This window comes from Rattus rattus, chromosome 8 (assembly GCF_011064425.1).
Source record: "Rattus rattus isolate New Zealand chromosome 8, Rrattus_CSIRO_v1, whole genome shotgun sequence".
Classification (NCBI taxonomy): Eukaryota; Metazoa; Chordata; class Mammalia; order Rodentia; family Muridae; genus Rattus; species Rattus rattus.
The window spans coordinates 105,275,155-105,293,172 of NC_046161.1; the positions used below are offsets into that span (position 1 = coordinate 105,275,155).

Sequence of the window (18,018 nt, forward strand, 5' to 3'; positions counted from 1 at the left end):
TTTTCTGTGTTATGATGCCATCGAGTTTCTAAAAACAACCTAAGCCTGCAGTCTGAGGGTCTGGCCAAGTCTGGACCAGAGGTTCTGCTCTCAGAGAGGTTTGTCCAGGGCTGACACGGGTGTCCAGGACAAGTGGTGGAGGACTGCCAAACATGACAAGTGACTTAGTGCTTTTGCCATCCGGTTTCTTTATCAGAAAATGAGGAGAGTTAAGGGGAGCTGTCTAGGGCATTTGCAAGCTCGGGGATTCTAGGACTGAATGTTACTGGCCTGGCCTGTACCCTCCAGCTGAGGAAAGTCATCCTGTGTGACAGACTTTTTCTTTTGGCATAGTGTCTCATGCAGCCCAGGTTTGCTATGCAACCCAGGATGACCTTGAACTCCTGGTCTTTCTGATTCTGTCTCCCAAATGTTAGGATTATGCACATGTGTTACTATGCCCAGTTTATGGGGTGCTGGGGATCAAACAAAGGGCTTTGCAGATGCACACGACCGACTGCACTGCATTCCCAGCCCAGAGGGTGCCAGATGTTTGGGGTGTGTGTGTGTGTGTGTGTGTATGGTATATGCATGTGTTGCATATGTGTGTGGGGTGGATATGCTCTGTGTAATTGCATGTAGAGTTGCAGGAAGTAGAAGTTGGGAGGCATTCCTTAAAGTTTTTTCCACTGTGTTTTTTGAGACAGTATTTCACTGAGCCCAGAGACAGATTGGCTGGCCTGTAAGCCCCTCGAATGCTTCTGTCTTTACCTCCCAGTGCTGTGGTGAGAGACACATGTGGCTAAGCCTGGCTTTTAAGTAGGTGATAATATTGATTGATGTCAGGTTTGGTGCCTCAGTAGAGAGAAACGCTCACCCAAGATGCTATGTCTTCATTTTCTGAAGGAGCAGAGGGGTTCAGCCTTCTTGGGAAAGACTGATCCTTGGCTAGCTCACTCCAGTAACTTTATTCAAACCGTATACAAGGTTAATTGGGGCTGGGAAGGGTTCCAGCTACCAAAGCTATCTTGCCCTTGCTGCCCGTGAGAGCAGACAACCCACATAAATCAATCCCAGTCTCTTTTGACCATGGCTAAGCCATAATCAAAAGTAAGAACTCCACGTTTGGGCTGGAGAGATGGCTCAGTGGTTAAGAGCACTGACTGCTCTTCCTAAGGTCCTGAGTTCAAATCCCAGCAACCACATGGTGGCTCGCAACCATCTGTAATGAGATCTGATGCCCTCTTCTGGTGTGTCTGAAGACAGCTACAGTGTACTTATATATAATAAATAAATAAATCTTTAAAAAAAAAAAAAAAAAGAACTCCACGTTTGTCCCCAGCTCCAAAAAAATAGAAAAGAAAAAAAAAAAAAAAGAACTCCACGTTTGCCAGGAGTGTCTTAGGGGCAAGGTTGGTGCAGCTGCATGTTCTCAAGTGCAGATTCTCTAGAGAGACAACATTTCTTTGAGGTTCAGGTAGTCTCAAAACAATTTCTCAGCCTCTACTGATTGACCCAAACATGGCAAAAGCTGTGCTAAAACATTTCCCTTAAAGCCAGGCACAAAGGTTTGCTATACATTTTACTACATGGTAGAGATCAAACTCAGGGCCTCATGCCCAGTGAGTAGTTCACCCAATGTGCCACTTTTTGTCAACTTGACACCCTGGAGTTATTGGGGAAGAGAGAACTTACCTGAGAAGATGCCTCTATCAATTTGTCCTGCAGTAAGTTTGTGGGACTTTTTCTTTTAGTGGTTCATGTCAGAGGGCCTAGCCCATTGTAGGCAGTGCCGCCCCTGGACAACCTTGTCCATGCTGAGCAAGCCAGTAAGCAGGGTTCCTCCATGGTCTCTGCTTCAGTTCCTGCCCTGACTTCCCTTCACGACGGACACGTAGCCAAATAAAACTTCTCTTCCAAAGTTGCTTTTAGCCGGTGTTTTATCAGAGCCATAGAAACGAATCTGTAATAACCACTGAGCCAACCCGTCAGCCTGGATTTACCATCTTTTGACCCTGTAATCTCGTCAGGGAACACTTCAGTGTAAAGTGATGTAAAAAAAATAAAAGGAATTAGACACAGTCATAGAAACTTGAAGAAAATGGCCAAACGACTTACGGTACAACCAGACAGAGTACAGCTGAAATGACAGAAATATTTCAAAGAACCTTTTTCTTTGTGGTGCTAGGGAATCAAACTCAGGGCCTTGTTCTTTTTTTTTTTTTTTAAGATTTATTCATTTATTTTATATATATATACACACACACACACACACACAAAAACACACACACACTGTAGCTGTCTTTAGATATACCAGAAGAGGGCATCAGATCTCTTCTACAGATGGTTGTGAGCCACCATGTGGTTGCTGGGAATTGAACTCAGGACCTCTGGAAGAGCAGTCGGGGCTCTTAACCACTGAGCCATCTCTCCAGCCCCCAGGGCCTTGTTCTTGTTAGGCAAATACTTCACTACTGAGTTTCATCCCCTGTTCAAAGAACTTACACAACTGTATAAACTGCATGTGATTCATGGGAAACCGAGCGTAAGGCTGTACACGTAGAAGAACCCTAGCTGGTTCTAATAGACAATTATATTATGTTAGATCTGGAATCAGGCAAGAGGGTCAGGAGTTCAAGGTCACCCACAGCCAAGAGAGTTCAAGGCTGACCTAGATTACATAGGATCCAGTCTCAAAAAAAAAAAAAATTGAAAAATTAAATTAAAAAAAGATCTGAAATTTATTTGTATATTTTACTTATGCGTTGATAAAATATAGCCAAAAGCAAATTTTAACCTCTCCCTTCTTCACATTTATTTTTTTTAATGGGTCTTATGATGTAGCCCTGGATGGCCTGCAACTTACTATGTAGACCAGGCTGGCCTCAAACTAGTAAGAGTCTCTCTGCTTCTGCCTACTGAGTGTTGGAATTACAGGCAGGTGTGACCTACCACGCCTGGCCTTTCATGTTTCTTAAGTGTTCTATAGTTACCAAAAACACATACAGTTATTTTGTCAAAGAGATAAGAAAGGTGTTTTTGTCTCTTTAGAGGAAGTATGAGTGCTGGAGAGATGGCTCAAAAGGTTAAGAGCAGTGGCTGCTCTTCCAAAGGTCCTGAGTTCAATTCCCAGCAACCACATGGTGGCTCACAACCATCTGTAAAGGGATCCGATGATCTCCTCTGGTGTGTCAAAGACAGCGTGTTCATATACATGAAATAAATAAATAAATCTTTGGGGGGGGGGAAGAAGAAGAATCATGAAAACAGGGTCCACTTCGGCCTCTTGTGTGCTAGAGCTCTCGTGTGGGCACCAGGGACTACACTGTCAACTCCTGCTCCCTGGGTTTGATTAGCATAGGCAGAGGGGATCAGCACCATCATGACTTGCTGCGACACTGGAGTCAGAGCTTTTGAAGTACAGATGCTGCCTGCCTGGTTTTCAGGGGGGTTTCCATGCTGTCAGACTTGCTTCCCCTATAGAGAAAGGCTGACATCACTCGTTCTTAGCACAGAGTTGGGGGATGGGAACCACAGAGGAGAATGTTGCCATTTATGGTTGTTTGAATAAGAACGGCTCTCAGAGGCTCTTAGTTTGAATAGTTGGTCCCCAGTTGGTGGAACTATTTGGCAAGGATTAAGAGATTTGGACTTGCTGGAGGAGGAAGAGGAGGAGATGTGTCACTGGGGGTAGGCTTTGAAGTTTCAAAGGACCCCATTACTCCCAGTTAGCTCTCTCTGTCTGCCTCATGGCTGACTCAAGGTGTGAGCTCTCAACTATGGCTCAAGCACCTGTCTGCCCGCCTGCTGAGGGACTCTACCTCTCAGAAACGGTAAACATGTCCTTTATGAGAAGCCCTAGTCACAGTATCTTACCAGAGCAATAGAAAAGTGACTCAGACAGCATTACAAGTTGCTTTTTTTCCATGGCCCACAGTAACAGCTAGCTAGTTCTGCTAATTAAAGTCAACTAGACCTTGTAAAGGTAACAGTGGGATTCAAAAGATCCTACCTCAGGGGCTGGAGAGACAGCTCCAGTGGCTAAAGGGGACCTCCTCTCTGAGCACCTGCATTTGTGGGTTCATGCTCATAATTAAAGATAAAGTAATTATTCAAAAAACCCGATAATATTTTTATATGCACACAATAAATAAATATAAAAAAGTTTTTTTTTAAAGCCATGTATTCCTAAATAAAAGCATATGGTATGGAAGCCAGGTATGGTGACACACCTTGTAAATCTCAGCATTTGGTCAGTCAAGGTAGGAGGATTAAATGTCATTCTCAGTTATACTTTGTGTCTGAGGCAAGCCTGGGTTACGTGAAACTATCTCAGAATACCAAACAAACATACAAACAAACAAACAAACAAACAGGAAGATGCCGTAAAATGACTCAGCAGGTAAAGGAACTTACCAACAAGACTGGCAAAGTGAGTTTGATTCCTGGAACCGCCTCCCAAAAGTTGTCCTCTGACTACTTTGACATACATGTTATCATAAAACTCTCTCTCTCTCTGCCCCCACAATCCAAACGCACGCATGTGTGCGCATGCATGCATGCATGCATGCACACACACACACACACATACACACACACACACACACACACAGAAAAAAGTTAAAATAAGAGGTGAGCAGTGTAGCTCTGTTGGCGGACGGAGTGCTCACACAGGAAGGCCTGTGCTGTTCCCAGCACTTCAGGAAATTGGCAGACTGGAGCACATTCGCAGTCTTAGCACACACGGGCAAAGGCAGAAGGACCAGAAGTTCAAGGCTACCCTTAGCTACACAGAGAGGGAGGGAAGCCAGTGTAGAATATGTGAAATCCTATCTCAAAAACAAAACAAAACAAAAAAGTATAGCAGAATCAGGGCTATTAATTTTATTATAGTGGAATCAGGGCTATTAATTTTATCTTCATAAATAAAGGCCATCAAACAGGAAGACGCCCTAAACCCCAGTGGTTTAAAGCTCTTCACCAGTTAAAACCTTAGTAGAAGCGATCTGTGGACCTTTCCCTGTTCTTGTAGACGGACAACTCTCTGGCTACTGGGTGGAACAGAAAAACCCCTCGTTTCCCCGGAGGGCTGAGGACACTCCCCCAAAAACCCAGGCCGGTCTAGCGAGAGCTTTTTATATTGCAGTGCCCTAAAAATAACACCCTCACTTGCGAATGGGTTGGAAGCCGTGGTGGCCGGTTCTTTACATCCACCTCCGGAGCAGCTGATCAGAAGCCCCGAAGAAAAGGAATTACGCAATGATTTGCTGTCTTGCATGGGCAAGGCGGGGGATGAGCTTTCAGCGGAGTGACACAGGGAGGGCTGAGGATAATACAGAGAGAGGAGAGGACGCAGCGAAGGTGCGCGCTCGAGTAAACAACGGATTAACAGCAGGCTACACAAAATCCCTGTTCCGCCCGGGCCTCGGTGAGACAATAGAACGTTAAAATGGAAGGATGCAGAACCAGGACGAACGACAGATCGAGGCATCTCTTTACAGCGCGAGAACCTCAGTAAATGAAATGGTTGTGCTGGCTGGTTTTTGTTTGTCAACTTGTCACAAGCCAGGATCGTGTAGGAAGAGGAAATGCTATTGTCAAAATGCTTCCATCAGTTTGGCTTGTGGGAGGGGCCAGAACACTGGAAGTGCCACCCTGGGGAGGTGGTCCTGGGTGGTATAAGAAGGCAGGCTGAGCAAGCGTAGGGAACAAGCCAGTAAGCGGTGTTCTTCAAGGATCTCAGCTTTCGTTCCTGTCCTGACAACTCTCAGTGAAGAATATGTAAGCCAAACAAATCCTCCCCTCTACACGTTGGTTTTGGTCCGTTTTAACACAGCAATAAAAAGCAAACTAGATGATCTTACTGTAAAATCAGGTGATATGGCACAGTGGGTAAAAATGCTTGCCGGCTGCAAAAGCCTGAGCGTCTGAGCTGAATCCCTGGAACCCAACTTTAAGAAAAACCAAAGCCAGATGCTGGGGTGGGGACGCCTGTAATCACAGCACTCCGGTGGGGGTGGGAGGAGGGGAGAGAAGCTCCTGGAAGCTTACAATCCAGCATTCTGTGTGAAGTGACAGAACTTAACCCCAGTCACTTCTATCATTTGCTGGTCTAGTTTCCAGAGATTAGCTGAGTCTTTTGAGGATTTCCAGAGATAATTCATGAAGCACATCTAGCACGATATAAAGACTCTGAGAGGCATCTGGTGCCTGGCATACAGTTAATTCCTGAAGGATTCGTTTCCTTTTATTCTAGATCCAGGAAAAGATACTGAACTCTATCTCCAACTTTTAACCTCGGAGCCCAGTAGCTCAACAGGGAAGAAGCAAGAAGGCCAACAAAAGGTTCTTACCTTGGAAGAGGCTCAAGAAATGATCTCCTACTGAGCTACATACATCTCTAATCGACTTTGTAGTTTTTACTGTGAGAGGGTCATACTGATTTCCTGAGCTGGCCTTGAGGTCATTCTGTAAGCCAGACAGGCCTGGACACTCAGGTATATCTCTTTATGTCTGGTCTTACCCTGAATGCAAACTGACCGCACAAGAGGAGTTATTAGAGGCTGCAGAAGGAAGAGAGACTGAATCCGGCACTCGAAGTGGGATGTACGTGCAACTCGATGCTAAGGCAAGGTTAGGTGCACTGTTAGGAATGCAAGGTGTATATTCTATGTAGGGGGTGTACGAATCAGGCCAGCGTGCATGAAAACCCAGATCATTTGGGAAGTTCTCCATCCTTAAAATGTAGGAGAGACAGTTCACTCCCACTTACCAAACCTGGGCAACTGCACTTCCTTGTGCTTTCTTGCACGTTCATCCCGGTGACAATGAGGCTGCTTCACATCTGGTTGTTGGAGTTGACTGTTCACCAAAGACTCTGCAGTGACCTGGGAGAGGGGCTCTGGGCATGGCTGTGGGGGAGTATCTTGAAGACCAGCTGTGGGTGGCGTCATTCCCTGGCTGGGGTCCTGGAATGTGTACCTGGAGAAAGGAACTGAGCATTAACCTGCCTCTACCCCTCTCTGTGCCTGACTGTGGATGTGGCATGGCCGCTGCTTCCAGCCCCATTGTCCCTTTGGCTCTCCCACAGTGATGGACTATACCCTTGAACTCGAGCCAGAGCAAACCCCTTCCCCTTAAGCTGCTTTTGTGGGATATGTCTTTACCACAGTGACAGGAAAAGAAACTAACAGGTTTTGTGGTTCCCTCCACCATTATGCATTGTAAACTCCAGACCAGACAGGAAGCCAGGGCTACACAGTGAGATCTTGTTTCAAATAAATGAATGAATGAATAAATAAATAATAAAAGAAAAAGGAAACGATAAACTCAATAGTCACTGTGTAATCCCAGAGTTTGTGGCACTTACATAGGAAAATTGGCAGCAGGGTTCAAGGTCACCCTGTAAGACACACTGAATTCTAGGCCAGCCTGGGGCTACGTGGTGAGATCCTATAACCAAAGCAAAGCAAAGCAACGAAGCCTATTTCTTTCTGCTTAGAATGTTGGCTTGTGGTCCAGCTATGGCTATCCATCAGAAAGTGTATTAGAGATGAACATTCAGTTGCTGTCCTACGGTCTTTTGAGCCAAAGTTTGGGTTTTAAGGAGTTTCCAGGGGTGTACTACATTTTCATTGTCAAGTTGACCCATTTGGGGAAGGAACTTCAACAGAGGAATTTCCCACATCAGATTGGCCTGTGGCCTTGTCTGTGAGGGATTATCTCATTTGAGACATGGCAGGGCCCAACCCGCTGTGGGCAGCACCATCCCTGTGCAGGTGGCCCTGCAATTTACAAGAGGCAGTTGAGCATATGCTGATGAGTGACCCAGTGTAGCGGAGAATAGTTAATCTGCTTTGAACTCCCAGTGGGTGATCTCGCACTTCTAGCCACCCACCAGAGCTCTCTGGATTCAAGAATGAAAAGACACACACACACACACACACACACACACACACACACACACTCTTTATATTTTAATATGCCTAACTAGCTCAATGGTTGGGCACTTCCAAACCTCCCCACTAGTAGCAGACATTCCCCTCCAGTATTCTTGAGTTAACACTTACTAAATCTGTATTTTATCTTTGCTGCCCTGTTTCCTTCTGGGCAGCCCCCCCACGGGGACGATTTTCCTTTGCATCTACATTGTGTTTTTTGTTTTTTGTTTTTTGTTTTTTGTTTTTTTGTTTTTGTTTTTTTTTGCCCAGGAATCCTGAAAGTCCCCCCCTTTCACCCTGCCCAGCCATTGGCCATTGGCTTTATACTGATTAATCAAAAACCAATTGTGGACAGGGGCCCTCAGCATCTGCCCACGCAGATTCCCATGCGATTTTGGGAACTGAAGTAAGACAAAGCATTAGAACCAATCTCCCACAACCCGGTTTATGAGCCAGTGAACACTGTCTACATGGTTCCTGCATGGTAGGCTGTGACCTGGAAGTCTAGCATCCTTTGCTAAATTGCTTTCGGTCATAGTGTTCGTGACAGTAACAGAAAAGCAAAGTAAAACAATGTATTCACTTGAGCCATCCAAACATTAAGAAACTGCTCTATAAGTGTTTGCCTAGCAAGCGCAAGGCCTGGGTTTGGTCCCCAGCTCGAAAAAAAAAAAAAAAAAAAAAAAAAAAAAAGAAACGAAACTGCTCTATGGAGTAGCTTTATAAATGTGTCCCAAATAAGAATAACTAGGGGCTGGGATGTGGGTAGACTGCCTAGCCGGCAGGAGGCCCAGAGTTCAGATCCAGGTAAAACAGGCATAGCAGACTGTTTCTGTGATCCTGGTATTCTGGAAGGAAAGGCAGGAGGATCCGAACGTCAGGTTCATCCTCCACTCCACAGTTTGAGGCCAGCCTGGGCTACGTGATTCTGTTTTCATCTTGTGTGTATGCACATGTTTGTGTGTGTGCACGTGTGTATGTAGGCACATGTATACGTACACGTGGTGTAGATGTAGGCTCATGTGTGTGCACAGGTGTGTGAAAGTCAGAGGCTTACATGGGCACTTTCCTCACTCGTCTTCCACCTGTTTGGACACAGGGTCTCTCACTGAAAGTAAGAGTTCCCAATAGGGCAACCGACTCTCTCACCCCCTTCCCACATGGTGTTTTGTAAGTACAGGGTATAAGAGATTCCGATTTCAGACTTACTTCGCTAAGAGTGGGGGGAAGTCATAATTAGCTTTAGACTAAACTAAGTCAGTACAAACAAGCATGACGTCACCTACAGCTACAAAAGGTAAAAAATAACAGATTTCATATTTATTCCCATTACGCCTAACGCAGAACCTCCAAAGTAGAAAGACCTAATTAGTAACCTCTGGGACCAAAGTCAGCGGACCTCCAGCTACAGAACTCTGAATAAAATTCTCTTCCTTTAGAAAGCAGAAATGGCAGTAGAATATTAGCTCTGGGGATTTAAGAAGCAACATTAAAATGTCACCACCAAGCAGGGCATGTAGCTCGACCATTAGAGTTCTCATCTAGCGTGCAAAGGGCATTGGGTTCCCCACCCCCAACCCCTCATAAAGCCTGGTGTAATGGTTCTCCCTGCAGCCCTGTCACTCGAGATGCTGAGGCAGGAAGACTGTTGTAAAATCTGAAGCCGGCTTGACCTGTGTAGTGAGCTATCAGCCGGTCACTGTTACAGAGGGGACTCCTATCTGAAAAGAACAAAAGACGTGTGGGAATGTGATGGTTTGTTTCTATGGATTATCAATCTGACAAGACCTAGAACCACCCAGGAAAGGCTCTGGGCTTGCCTGGGAGGGGCTCCCTGGGTTAGGCTGCCCCCTGGGCGTGGTTGTAAAGGACTGGCATTTTTTTTGTTGTTTTGTTTTTGTTTGCTTGTTTGTTTGTTTGTTTATAGGCTCTCTCTACATAGTCCTGGCTGTCCTAGAACTTGATATGTAGACCAGGCTGGCTTTAAACTCAAGAGTTCTTCTTGTCCCTGTCTCCTGAGTGTTGGGATTCGAGGTGTATGCCCAGTCATGAAGAATTCTCTTGATTAGGTTAGTGGAGGTGAGAAGGCCCACCCTTAAAGTGGGCATCTGGGGTCTGACTTGCTAAGAAGGAGGAAGGCCACTGGAAGGCCTCGTGTGTCTCTTCCTTCTTCCTGGCTGTGGATGCGGTGTGACCAGCTGCCTCAAGCTCCTGCTATGTCTTCCCCCACCACAAAGGACTGTCCCCTGGAGCTCTGAGCCGAAATAAATCTCCTCTCTTAAGCTGTGTGTGTGCCAGGCATCACAGCAGCAGGAAAGGAACTAACATAGGGGATTCCAATACACTAAACGGACAGTTCTCTTTCTGCTGTTTCCTGGGGGAGGGATCTCTCTCTCTCTCTCTCTCTCTCTCTCTCTCTCTCACACACACACACACACACACACACACACACACACACACACACACACACGAATAAAAGAAATTGTTTTGTGGGTATACGACAGGATTCCTCACAGTTTCAAGTTTCCGTTTAAGGTCTGAGAGAAATAGAGAAGTTAAAATTGACTCAGGTTTTGGGCCTGAGCAACAAAGGGTTTCTCTGTAATGGAGAAGTGGCTAATGAAGCTACTATGGGAGATGGCCAGTTTAGTTTGGGGTATGTTGAGTTTGAAATGCTTAGTAAGCTGGAGAGATGGCTCAGTGGTTAAGAGCACCCGACTGCTCTTCCAGAGGTCATGAGTTCAAATCCCAGCAACCACATGGTGGCTCACAACCATCTGAAATGCTTAGTAAACCTCTGCATGGAGACGTGATGTGGGAAGGTGGGTATATTAGTTTGAGCTGCAGAAGACGCTCTGGGCTGGAGAGAGAAGTCTACAAGTCTGTATCATATGCAGACATCCTTTGGTGTCTGTGTGGTGCGAATAGGCATTGGTTGCAGTGATCAAGCCAGCTCTGTCAGTCTACTGGGTCTCAAGGGAGGGAGTGAGGGTTGAAAAGAAAAAGACAACTAAAGGACACTATAACATGACCCCAGGAAGTTCTGAGGCTGAAGCGACTTCATTTTTTTTTTCCAGTCTGCTTTAATATCATTCTAGATACATACAAAGAATATGGTCAGTCCCAAGGCATAAACAGAGTAGTTAAGGAACAAAGCATAAAAAAAAAAAAATAAATAAAAGGTCCCCTGATTACTGTATTCAGGGTCTTAACAAGACCCATCAAGATACAGTGAATGCATTCCCCAGCTGTATTCATCTTCAGCCTACTTCCTAGTCTTAACCCAATGTCAGATTCTTGCCAAATTTCTAGAAGCAGTCCCAAGAGCTCTCCACATCCCAGGACCCTGTGAACACTACCCACCATCTGATGATGCCAAAGTCCCTCGTAGAAATGGTGCTGTGTTTGCCTATAACCCATGCATATTCTCCTGCATATCCTCATATACTCTTTCCCTCTCTCTCTTTCAGACAGAGCCTTGCTTCCGATTTGCCCATCTCAGCCTTCCTAGTGCTGGGATTGCAGGCGCGTGCCACTATATCCAGCCCACGTTGTTTAAATCTCAACTTCTTCCATTTTGGATTGTAGTTCTACACAGCGTTTCATAACTGGATTGGGGTTATGAAAACTTTGGCAACAATCTGGGGGTTTTGGACAGACAACTGCAGATGATTAAAGAATCAAATGTGAAGGGGATCCAGGGTGTTTCTGGCCCGACTCACCTGGCAGGGCGTCACCACAGTCGTGGTTCTGAGCACACGTGCACCTTCGCATGGTGCATGCTAGTAGTACGCCGTGCAAAGGTAATGGATGCTTCCTGAAACAGGTCAGCTTAAGTGTGAGGCTTTTACATCATCAAGTTTTCTGATCTTACAGAAACATGCATTTACAGAACAAAAGCCTTTTAATAGTATCCAGTTGCCATTCCTCAGCTCGTGAGCATCAAATTATCTTTGGGTAGTAATGTGTTAAACTGTTTGATTTTTTTAAGAAGTTGCTAAATGAGTTATTAAATTTCGGAAAAAAAAAAAAAAAAAAAAAAAAACACTAAAGGGCAGCTTGAGAGATGGCTCTGTGGTGGAGAGCACAAATTGCTCTTGCAGAGGACCTGGGTCTGGTTGCCAGCCTCCCTGTGGCTACTTGAAAGGGCCTGAGGCTCCAGTTCCAGGTGAGCTATGCAGTATTCCAGCCTCCACGGTTACCTGCATGCGTGTGGCACAGATATGCTCTAATAAGTGTATGTGCACACACACATACGCATGCCCATGCGTGTGCACAGGCAGTCTTTTTATTTTTTTAATCATTAAATGAGGGTCTGGAGAGATAACACATCAGTTAAGAGTACTGGCTGGTCTTGCTTGGGACCCCAGCATGATTTCCAGCTCCCACATGCTGGCTTACAACCATATAACTCCCAGGTGATCCAACATCTTTCGGCACCAGGCACTCCTGTGGTGTAGATGGATGCAGGAAGCTAACATTTATACGCATACGATTTAAAAAATGAAATCGTATAAACACAGATGAAGACAGAAAAATCACATTGCATAGAAAGCAGCCTGGCACATGGTAGACATTTATAAGGAATCATGCTAATCAGGTATATATCTTAGTAGAAGAATGCTATACATCACAGGAATGCTAAAAGTCACAGGAACTGGGAAAGGGGATAACATTTGAAATGTAAATAAAAAATATCCAATTTAAAAAAAAAAAGTAATGTCACAGGAATACAACTCCCCTGTTTTGTTTTGTTTTTGTGTGTGTGTGTGTGTGTGTGTGTGTGTGTGTGTGTGTGTGTGTTTTGTTTTGTTTTTAATTTTGTTTTGAAGTGGGGTCACATGTAGCCCAGGCTGCCCTTGAGTTGAGTGCGTATCTAAGGATGACCTTGAACTTCCCATCCTTCTGTCTCCACCTACCAAATGCTGGGATTATAGGCCGGTCCCACCACACCTGGTGTATTTCAGTGCTGGGGATAGAACTCAGGGCTTCATGCACCGGGGACAAACACTCTACCAACTGAGCCGCATCCCCAGCCCCACAGGAAACAACTTCGACCTCAGTTTACATCTTTAATGAGCTATCTGACTTCTCAGACCAAGCAAACCTGACATGGAAACCACAACTCTGTGTATAAACAAAACTGAGAAAACTCGCGGAGGGAAAACGATGGCTGAAGCAATACACAGAAAGTGAACTCAGAGGGGCCGGAGTTCTTGGAGCTTTCCTTTGAGGCTGTAATGTGGGAGGCCATCGTGGGAAACCTAGGGTGCCTGGGAAATCTCTGGGTCCTTTCCTGATCACGACGACAGGAGTCTTAGCTGCAGGAGGTTATTATGACCACCGTTAGCAGGGTTTGGCCAGATATGGTTGGGAAGGTTAAGACAACCATTCATAATAATTAAGTAGGTGAGGGAGTTTTCCTCTGTAATGACCCCATGGGAGGTCAGTGGCTCAAGGTCATCAGCATTCACACAGAGTCAGAGCCGCCCTTAGCTGTGTGAGTCTCACATATCAGTAAAGTGGGCTGGAGAGGTGGCTCTGTAGGCAAAGGGCTCGCAGCTTGAGGGCCTGAGCGAAGATGTCTAGAATCCATGTAAAGCCAGACAAGCAGGGTTTCTATATCAGGTGGGAAGTGAAGCAGAAGAATCCTCGGATGCTCCAGGGCCAACTCGTGTGGTCTGAGCCGTGGCAAACCACAAATGCACCAACCACAAGAGACCCCACCTCAAACACGGTGGAAGGTGGGGACTGACACACAACATTGTTTTCTTGAGAATACACACATACAGATACACGCAGAGACATATAAACACACACATGCATAAACACAGATACAGACAGACAGACACACACACAGAGAAAGACAGACAGAGAGAGAGAGAGAGGGAGGAGGAGGGAGGGAGAGAGAGAGAGAGAGAGAGAGAGAGAGAGAGAGAGAGAGAAGAGGTCTGCAGATATAGCTCAGCAGTTAAGAGCACTTGCTCCTCTTCCAGATTCAATTCCCAGCACCCATATGGCAGCTCACAACCGTCTGTAACCCCATTCTAGGGAGTTGATGCTCTTGTCAGGTCTCAACTGGCACCAGGGCATAGGCATGTATGTGGTGCACAGACATACATCCAGGCAAAATACCCAAGTACATAAAATAGTAAATACATCTTTACAAAAAGATTTAAAGATAAAAACAGTAATTAACGTGCACTGAGCACTAATGATTTTCTGGGCACAGTTATAAATCTTTCATGTGAATCATCCCATTTAATCTTCCTTTTATCTCCACCTTACAGAAACCTGAAACTCTGCTGGGACAGAACCTAGTAAATGCAGTGGTTGTGGATTTTCTCACTAACATAGCAGTATTGTTCAGGTCACGTGAGCCAGCTGTCTTCAAATATGGAAAAAAATGTTCGAAAGCCAGACTATCTTCAGCAATTGCTCTTACTGTGAGCATGACAGCCTTAAAGCCACCGACTCTTTCTGGAAAACGGGCTTTAGATATGCCGATATATTTAGCTAATAAAATTCTAATAGATAATTATCTGGGGTCTAGCTTAGGTTCTCTGTGCTTGTGTATTAATTAACCATGGTGACGGAGGGATGACTCCTGTAGGGGGTCTTTTCAGATCTCACAGTGGACATCTCAAACATCAGACCAGAGGCGGGCATGGTGATGTGCACCGGGTAACCTGCCTCAGCACTTAGGACCCTCAGGCAGGAAGATCAGTCAAGAGTCTAGCCTGGGCTATATGAGATTCCCATCAGGAAAACAAAAACAAATCCATCAAGACCATTAATTTTACAAGTGTTGCCAGCATTTATTGTCACGCTGCCTCATAGAATCTGGAAGAACCGGCTCCAGATGTGAGTCCAGCTTGAGGTACTCATCATCCTTTAAAGAGGATGTAAAGAGGAAAGACCAGAAATCCAGGACCCCTGGGGTAGTTAAGGCTGCGGACCCCTCTTGGCCCGACTGGAGTGTGGGCAGCACAGGAAATCTACGCCGATCCCAGGTTACCGCCCCACTGAAGGGTGGGAGGCTGAGCTGCTCACCTGACATGCCCCGCCCGCCCGCTGCAGTCCGGATGACGGGTGGTGCACTTTGGGCAGCGTTTCAGCTTGGAGACACAGGGAAGACCAGCGTTACCAGTGCAAACGTATAATCAGCCCGCGCATGCGCAGCCCGGCCTGCCGCGCACGCGCAACAGCGCCCCGCTCTCCGAAAACCCCTCCCTAGGCCCCGCCCTCAAGCTTGGTCCCCGCCCCCGCAGGCGCGGTCAGCTCCCGAGCCCCGAACGTCCATATCCGGGTTCCCTCCGCCGCTGCCGCCGCCGCCGCTGCCGCTTCGCTCTTCTAGCCTTGTCAGGAGTGGTGTGATTCCCGACCAAGATGGCGGCCGTGGGGCGAGTCGGCTCGTTCGGTTCATCTCCACCCGGGCTAGCCTCGACTTACGCCAGCGGACCCCTAGCCAACGAGCTGGCTTCGGGCAGCGGCGGCCCCGCGGCGGGCGACGATGAGGACGGGCAGAACCTTTGGTAAGGACCGCACCCCTCTCCTTTCCCCCGCGGGTTATCTCCTCGCCAGGGCGGACGCCTCTGAGATCCCCGAGCCCCGCGGGAGCTGGGAGCCGGGCGGGGCCTCACGGGAGCTGGGCCGGGCGGTTCTAGTCCTCGGTCGGGCCCGGTCTCAGCCTGCGCTTTGCTCCCGGTTAGGTCCTGCATCCTCAGCGAAGTCTCCACGCGCTCGCGCTCCAAGCTCCCGACCGGGAAGAACGTGCTGCTGCTGGGTAAGTGATCTCTGCTGTGGCCGGGGTGCACGGTCACATCCGCTCGCCCACTGCCTTTGTGCGGACAGTCGGCCGGGCTGCGCCCCGCCTCCCGGCTTGCGGCTAACAGCTGGGGGACAAGGGGTCCCGGGTCCTTCCGGCCTGGACCCTCTGGTCTTTTCTCCACCCTGGGATGTGGGGTGGCTCTGTCATCTCCGCTGGGAGAGACAGAATGAAAATAACACCCGAGGGAATCCCAGTGGTCTGGGATTCTACCTAGAAAAATGGGGACAGTTTTTCTGAAAGAGCATTGGTAGCATGAGGGCTCTTGGTGAGAGCTCCAGCGCAAATGCATGCCATTAATATTTAATAGCTGACTCTTTTGTGTAATTGACAGGAGCCAGGGACTGGGTCGTGATGAGTGTTATTTGAATCAGCGTTCTCCCGTTCTCCCAGTGCTGGGTGCTCGGGTTGCAGTTGCCTTTTTAACTGTCACCTAATAACTCTGAAATTTGTAAAGGGCAGTAGAACAGCGTTCTCATTTAGTGCCTTCAGCCGAATGACTAGAGTAAGGGAGACATGTCTCTCGCCCTTCTCTTAGGTAATTTTTTTTTTTTTATCTACTGGCTGCAAAGTAGGGATAAAGGACCAAGGGACAATAAACAATCCCGGCTTCACATTTTTGCAAGCCTTTCCAGCCCCAGGAGAAATTGCAACCCCCACCTTTTCTTTTTACTTGCAGGATATTGGGGTGTATAATAGGATGGCAGTAATATTTTAAAACTTGGAAGTGGGTGTTTCAAGACTTCAGATTCTTGATTTTAGCCAAAAGGTGGAGGGAGAGGCTGTGCCTGAGGAGTTTTAGCTATGTATGTCTAAGAATTGCTACCTGAGATGCTCCACAGGTGACAGGTAGGAAGAAATGACTCATTTTCTGTGATCCCCACCAATGACAAGCATATGCCTGTGTTGTCGAAAGCTGTGGTCAAGCTCGTTGAAAAATCAGTGTTGTGCCTTGCCCAGCTTTTCCTGTGATTGAAAGCACCATGTGCAGCGTGCAGATAGCCAGGACTGAATAAAGGCCCGTCAAGTACAAACCATTCGAGTCTACTGGTGTCCGCAAACCTCAGTTCATTCACCTTGCAAATGAGAGTTATGGGAAAACAGTGGCTGCCTCCTAGAGCTTCGGGAGGGTCAGATGGTCCACCGTGTAAAGCCAGGTAGCACAGACTCTTATGATAGACTTGAGTGAATGAGAAAGCATTCCCGGGAAGTCTTTAACCAGTGGATTAGGGATGGCAGTGGAGTTGCCGCTCTGCCTGCTGCTTGCATTGCTCTGTGCCCAGGAAACCCATCTTCTTCCTTAAAAACAAGAAAGGATTACTGCCTAAATAAGTGGTATCAATAGAGCAGAGGTAAAATAGGGCCCCAAAGCAACAAAACAAAAACCAGTTCCAGGGAATGGTTCTAATTACTAATGTAGATTACTAATGTAGACAGATCGTGTGTTGGTAAAGTGAACTTAAGACTGAATGACCCCCTTGGAGTGGATTCTGTTTAGTTACTCTGTTAAATAGATTTCTTTACGAATCTCAACAGTAAAAATTGGCAGTCTTTGACCTTTCTGGTGTTTTCTAGATCCTTCTGACATTGGGTCAGTCTATAAGACTTGAGGTACATAGAGGCCCCACACTCCTAGGCTAGATTTTCTTTCAATGAACTTGATAGTTCAGAAAGCTCCATCCGGTGTCATTATATAAGCTTGAAATGTCGTGTTTTTCTTTCAGTACTGTTAGGGTTTTCCTGAGCCCTTTTCAGGTTTGGGAAAGGCTAATCGTTGATTTTTTAAAATACCGTTTATGCAAATGCAGTTACTTTCCAAACTTCCTTTAAAGAGTGCATGGAGGGATTAAATGGTCAGGTATTGTAAGCAGTGTTTAGTCTGCGGTGGTAGAGGAAGGACATACACAGTGGGTATTACAGTTGTCTTTGTTCCTAGTTGTAAGGTATCAGGCCAGGGAGATGCTTGACTCTAATCTCTCACTCATGAATGATGGTGGTGTTTTGGAGTCTAAATTCAAAGAAAAGAAAGCCAGTCTGAGCCCATTAACAAGACTTTGAATTTCAGAATTAGCCTAGTAAGAAATAGCCGAGTAAGAAAAGATGATATATAGGCCTCTGTCTGAATCCCTTGCATATCCACCCTGCATATCCACACATCACAATTTAACCCTTAGCTTGCTACTTTACCTGTCCTCCAAGTAGGATAAAAACACAGGCTTGTTGGGGTGGCGGTGGTGGTGGCGGTGGTGGCGGCGGCGGCGTGGGCGGCGT

General features: G+C 46.6%; 1 protein-coding gene across 1 annotated transcript in view; it reads left to right on the forward strand.

Moving 5' to 3' along the window:
- The first annotated feature begins 15,238 nt into the window (after nucleotides 1–15,238).
- Nucleotides 15,239–18,018, forward strand: part of Dync1li1 (dynein cytoplasmic 1 light intermediate chain 1) — a 35,246-nt gene continuing 32,466 nt past the window's right edge. Inside the window, 2 exon segments of the mRNA XM_032911005.1 lie at nucleotides 15,239–15,454; nucleotides 15,632–15,705. Coding sequence (XP_032766896.1) covers nucleotides 15,309–15,454; nucleotides 15,632–15,705 — 220 coding nt within the window. The 5' untranslated portion in view covers nucleotides 15,239–15,308.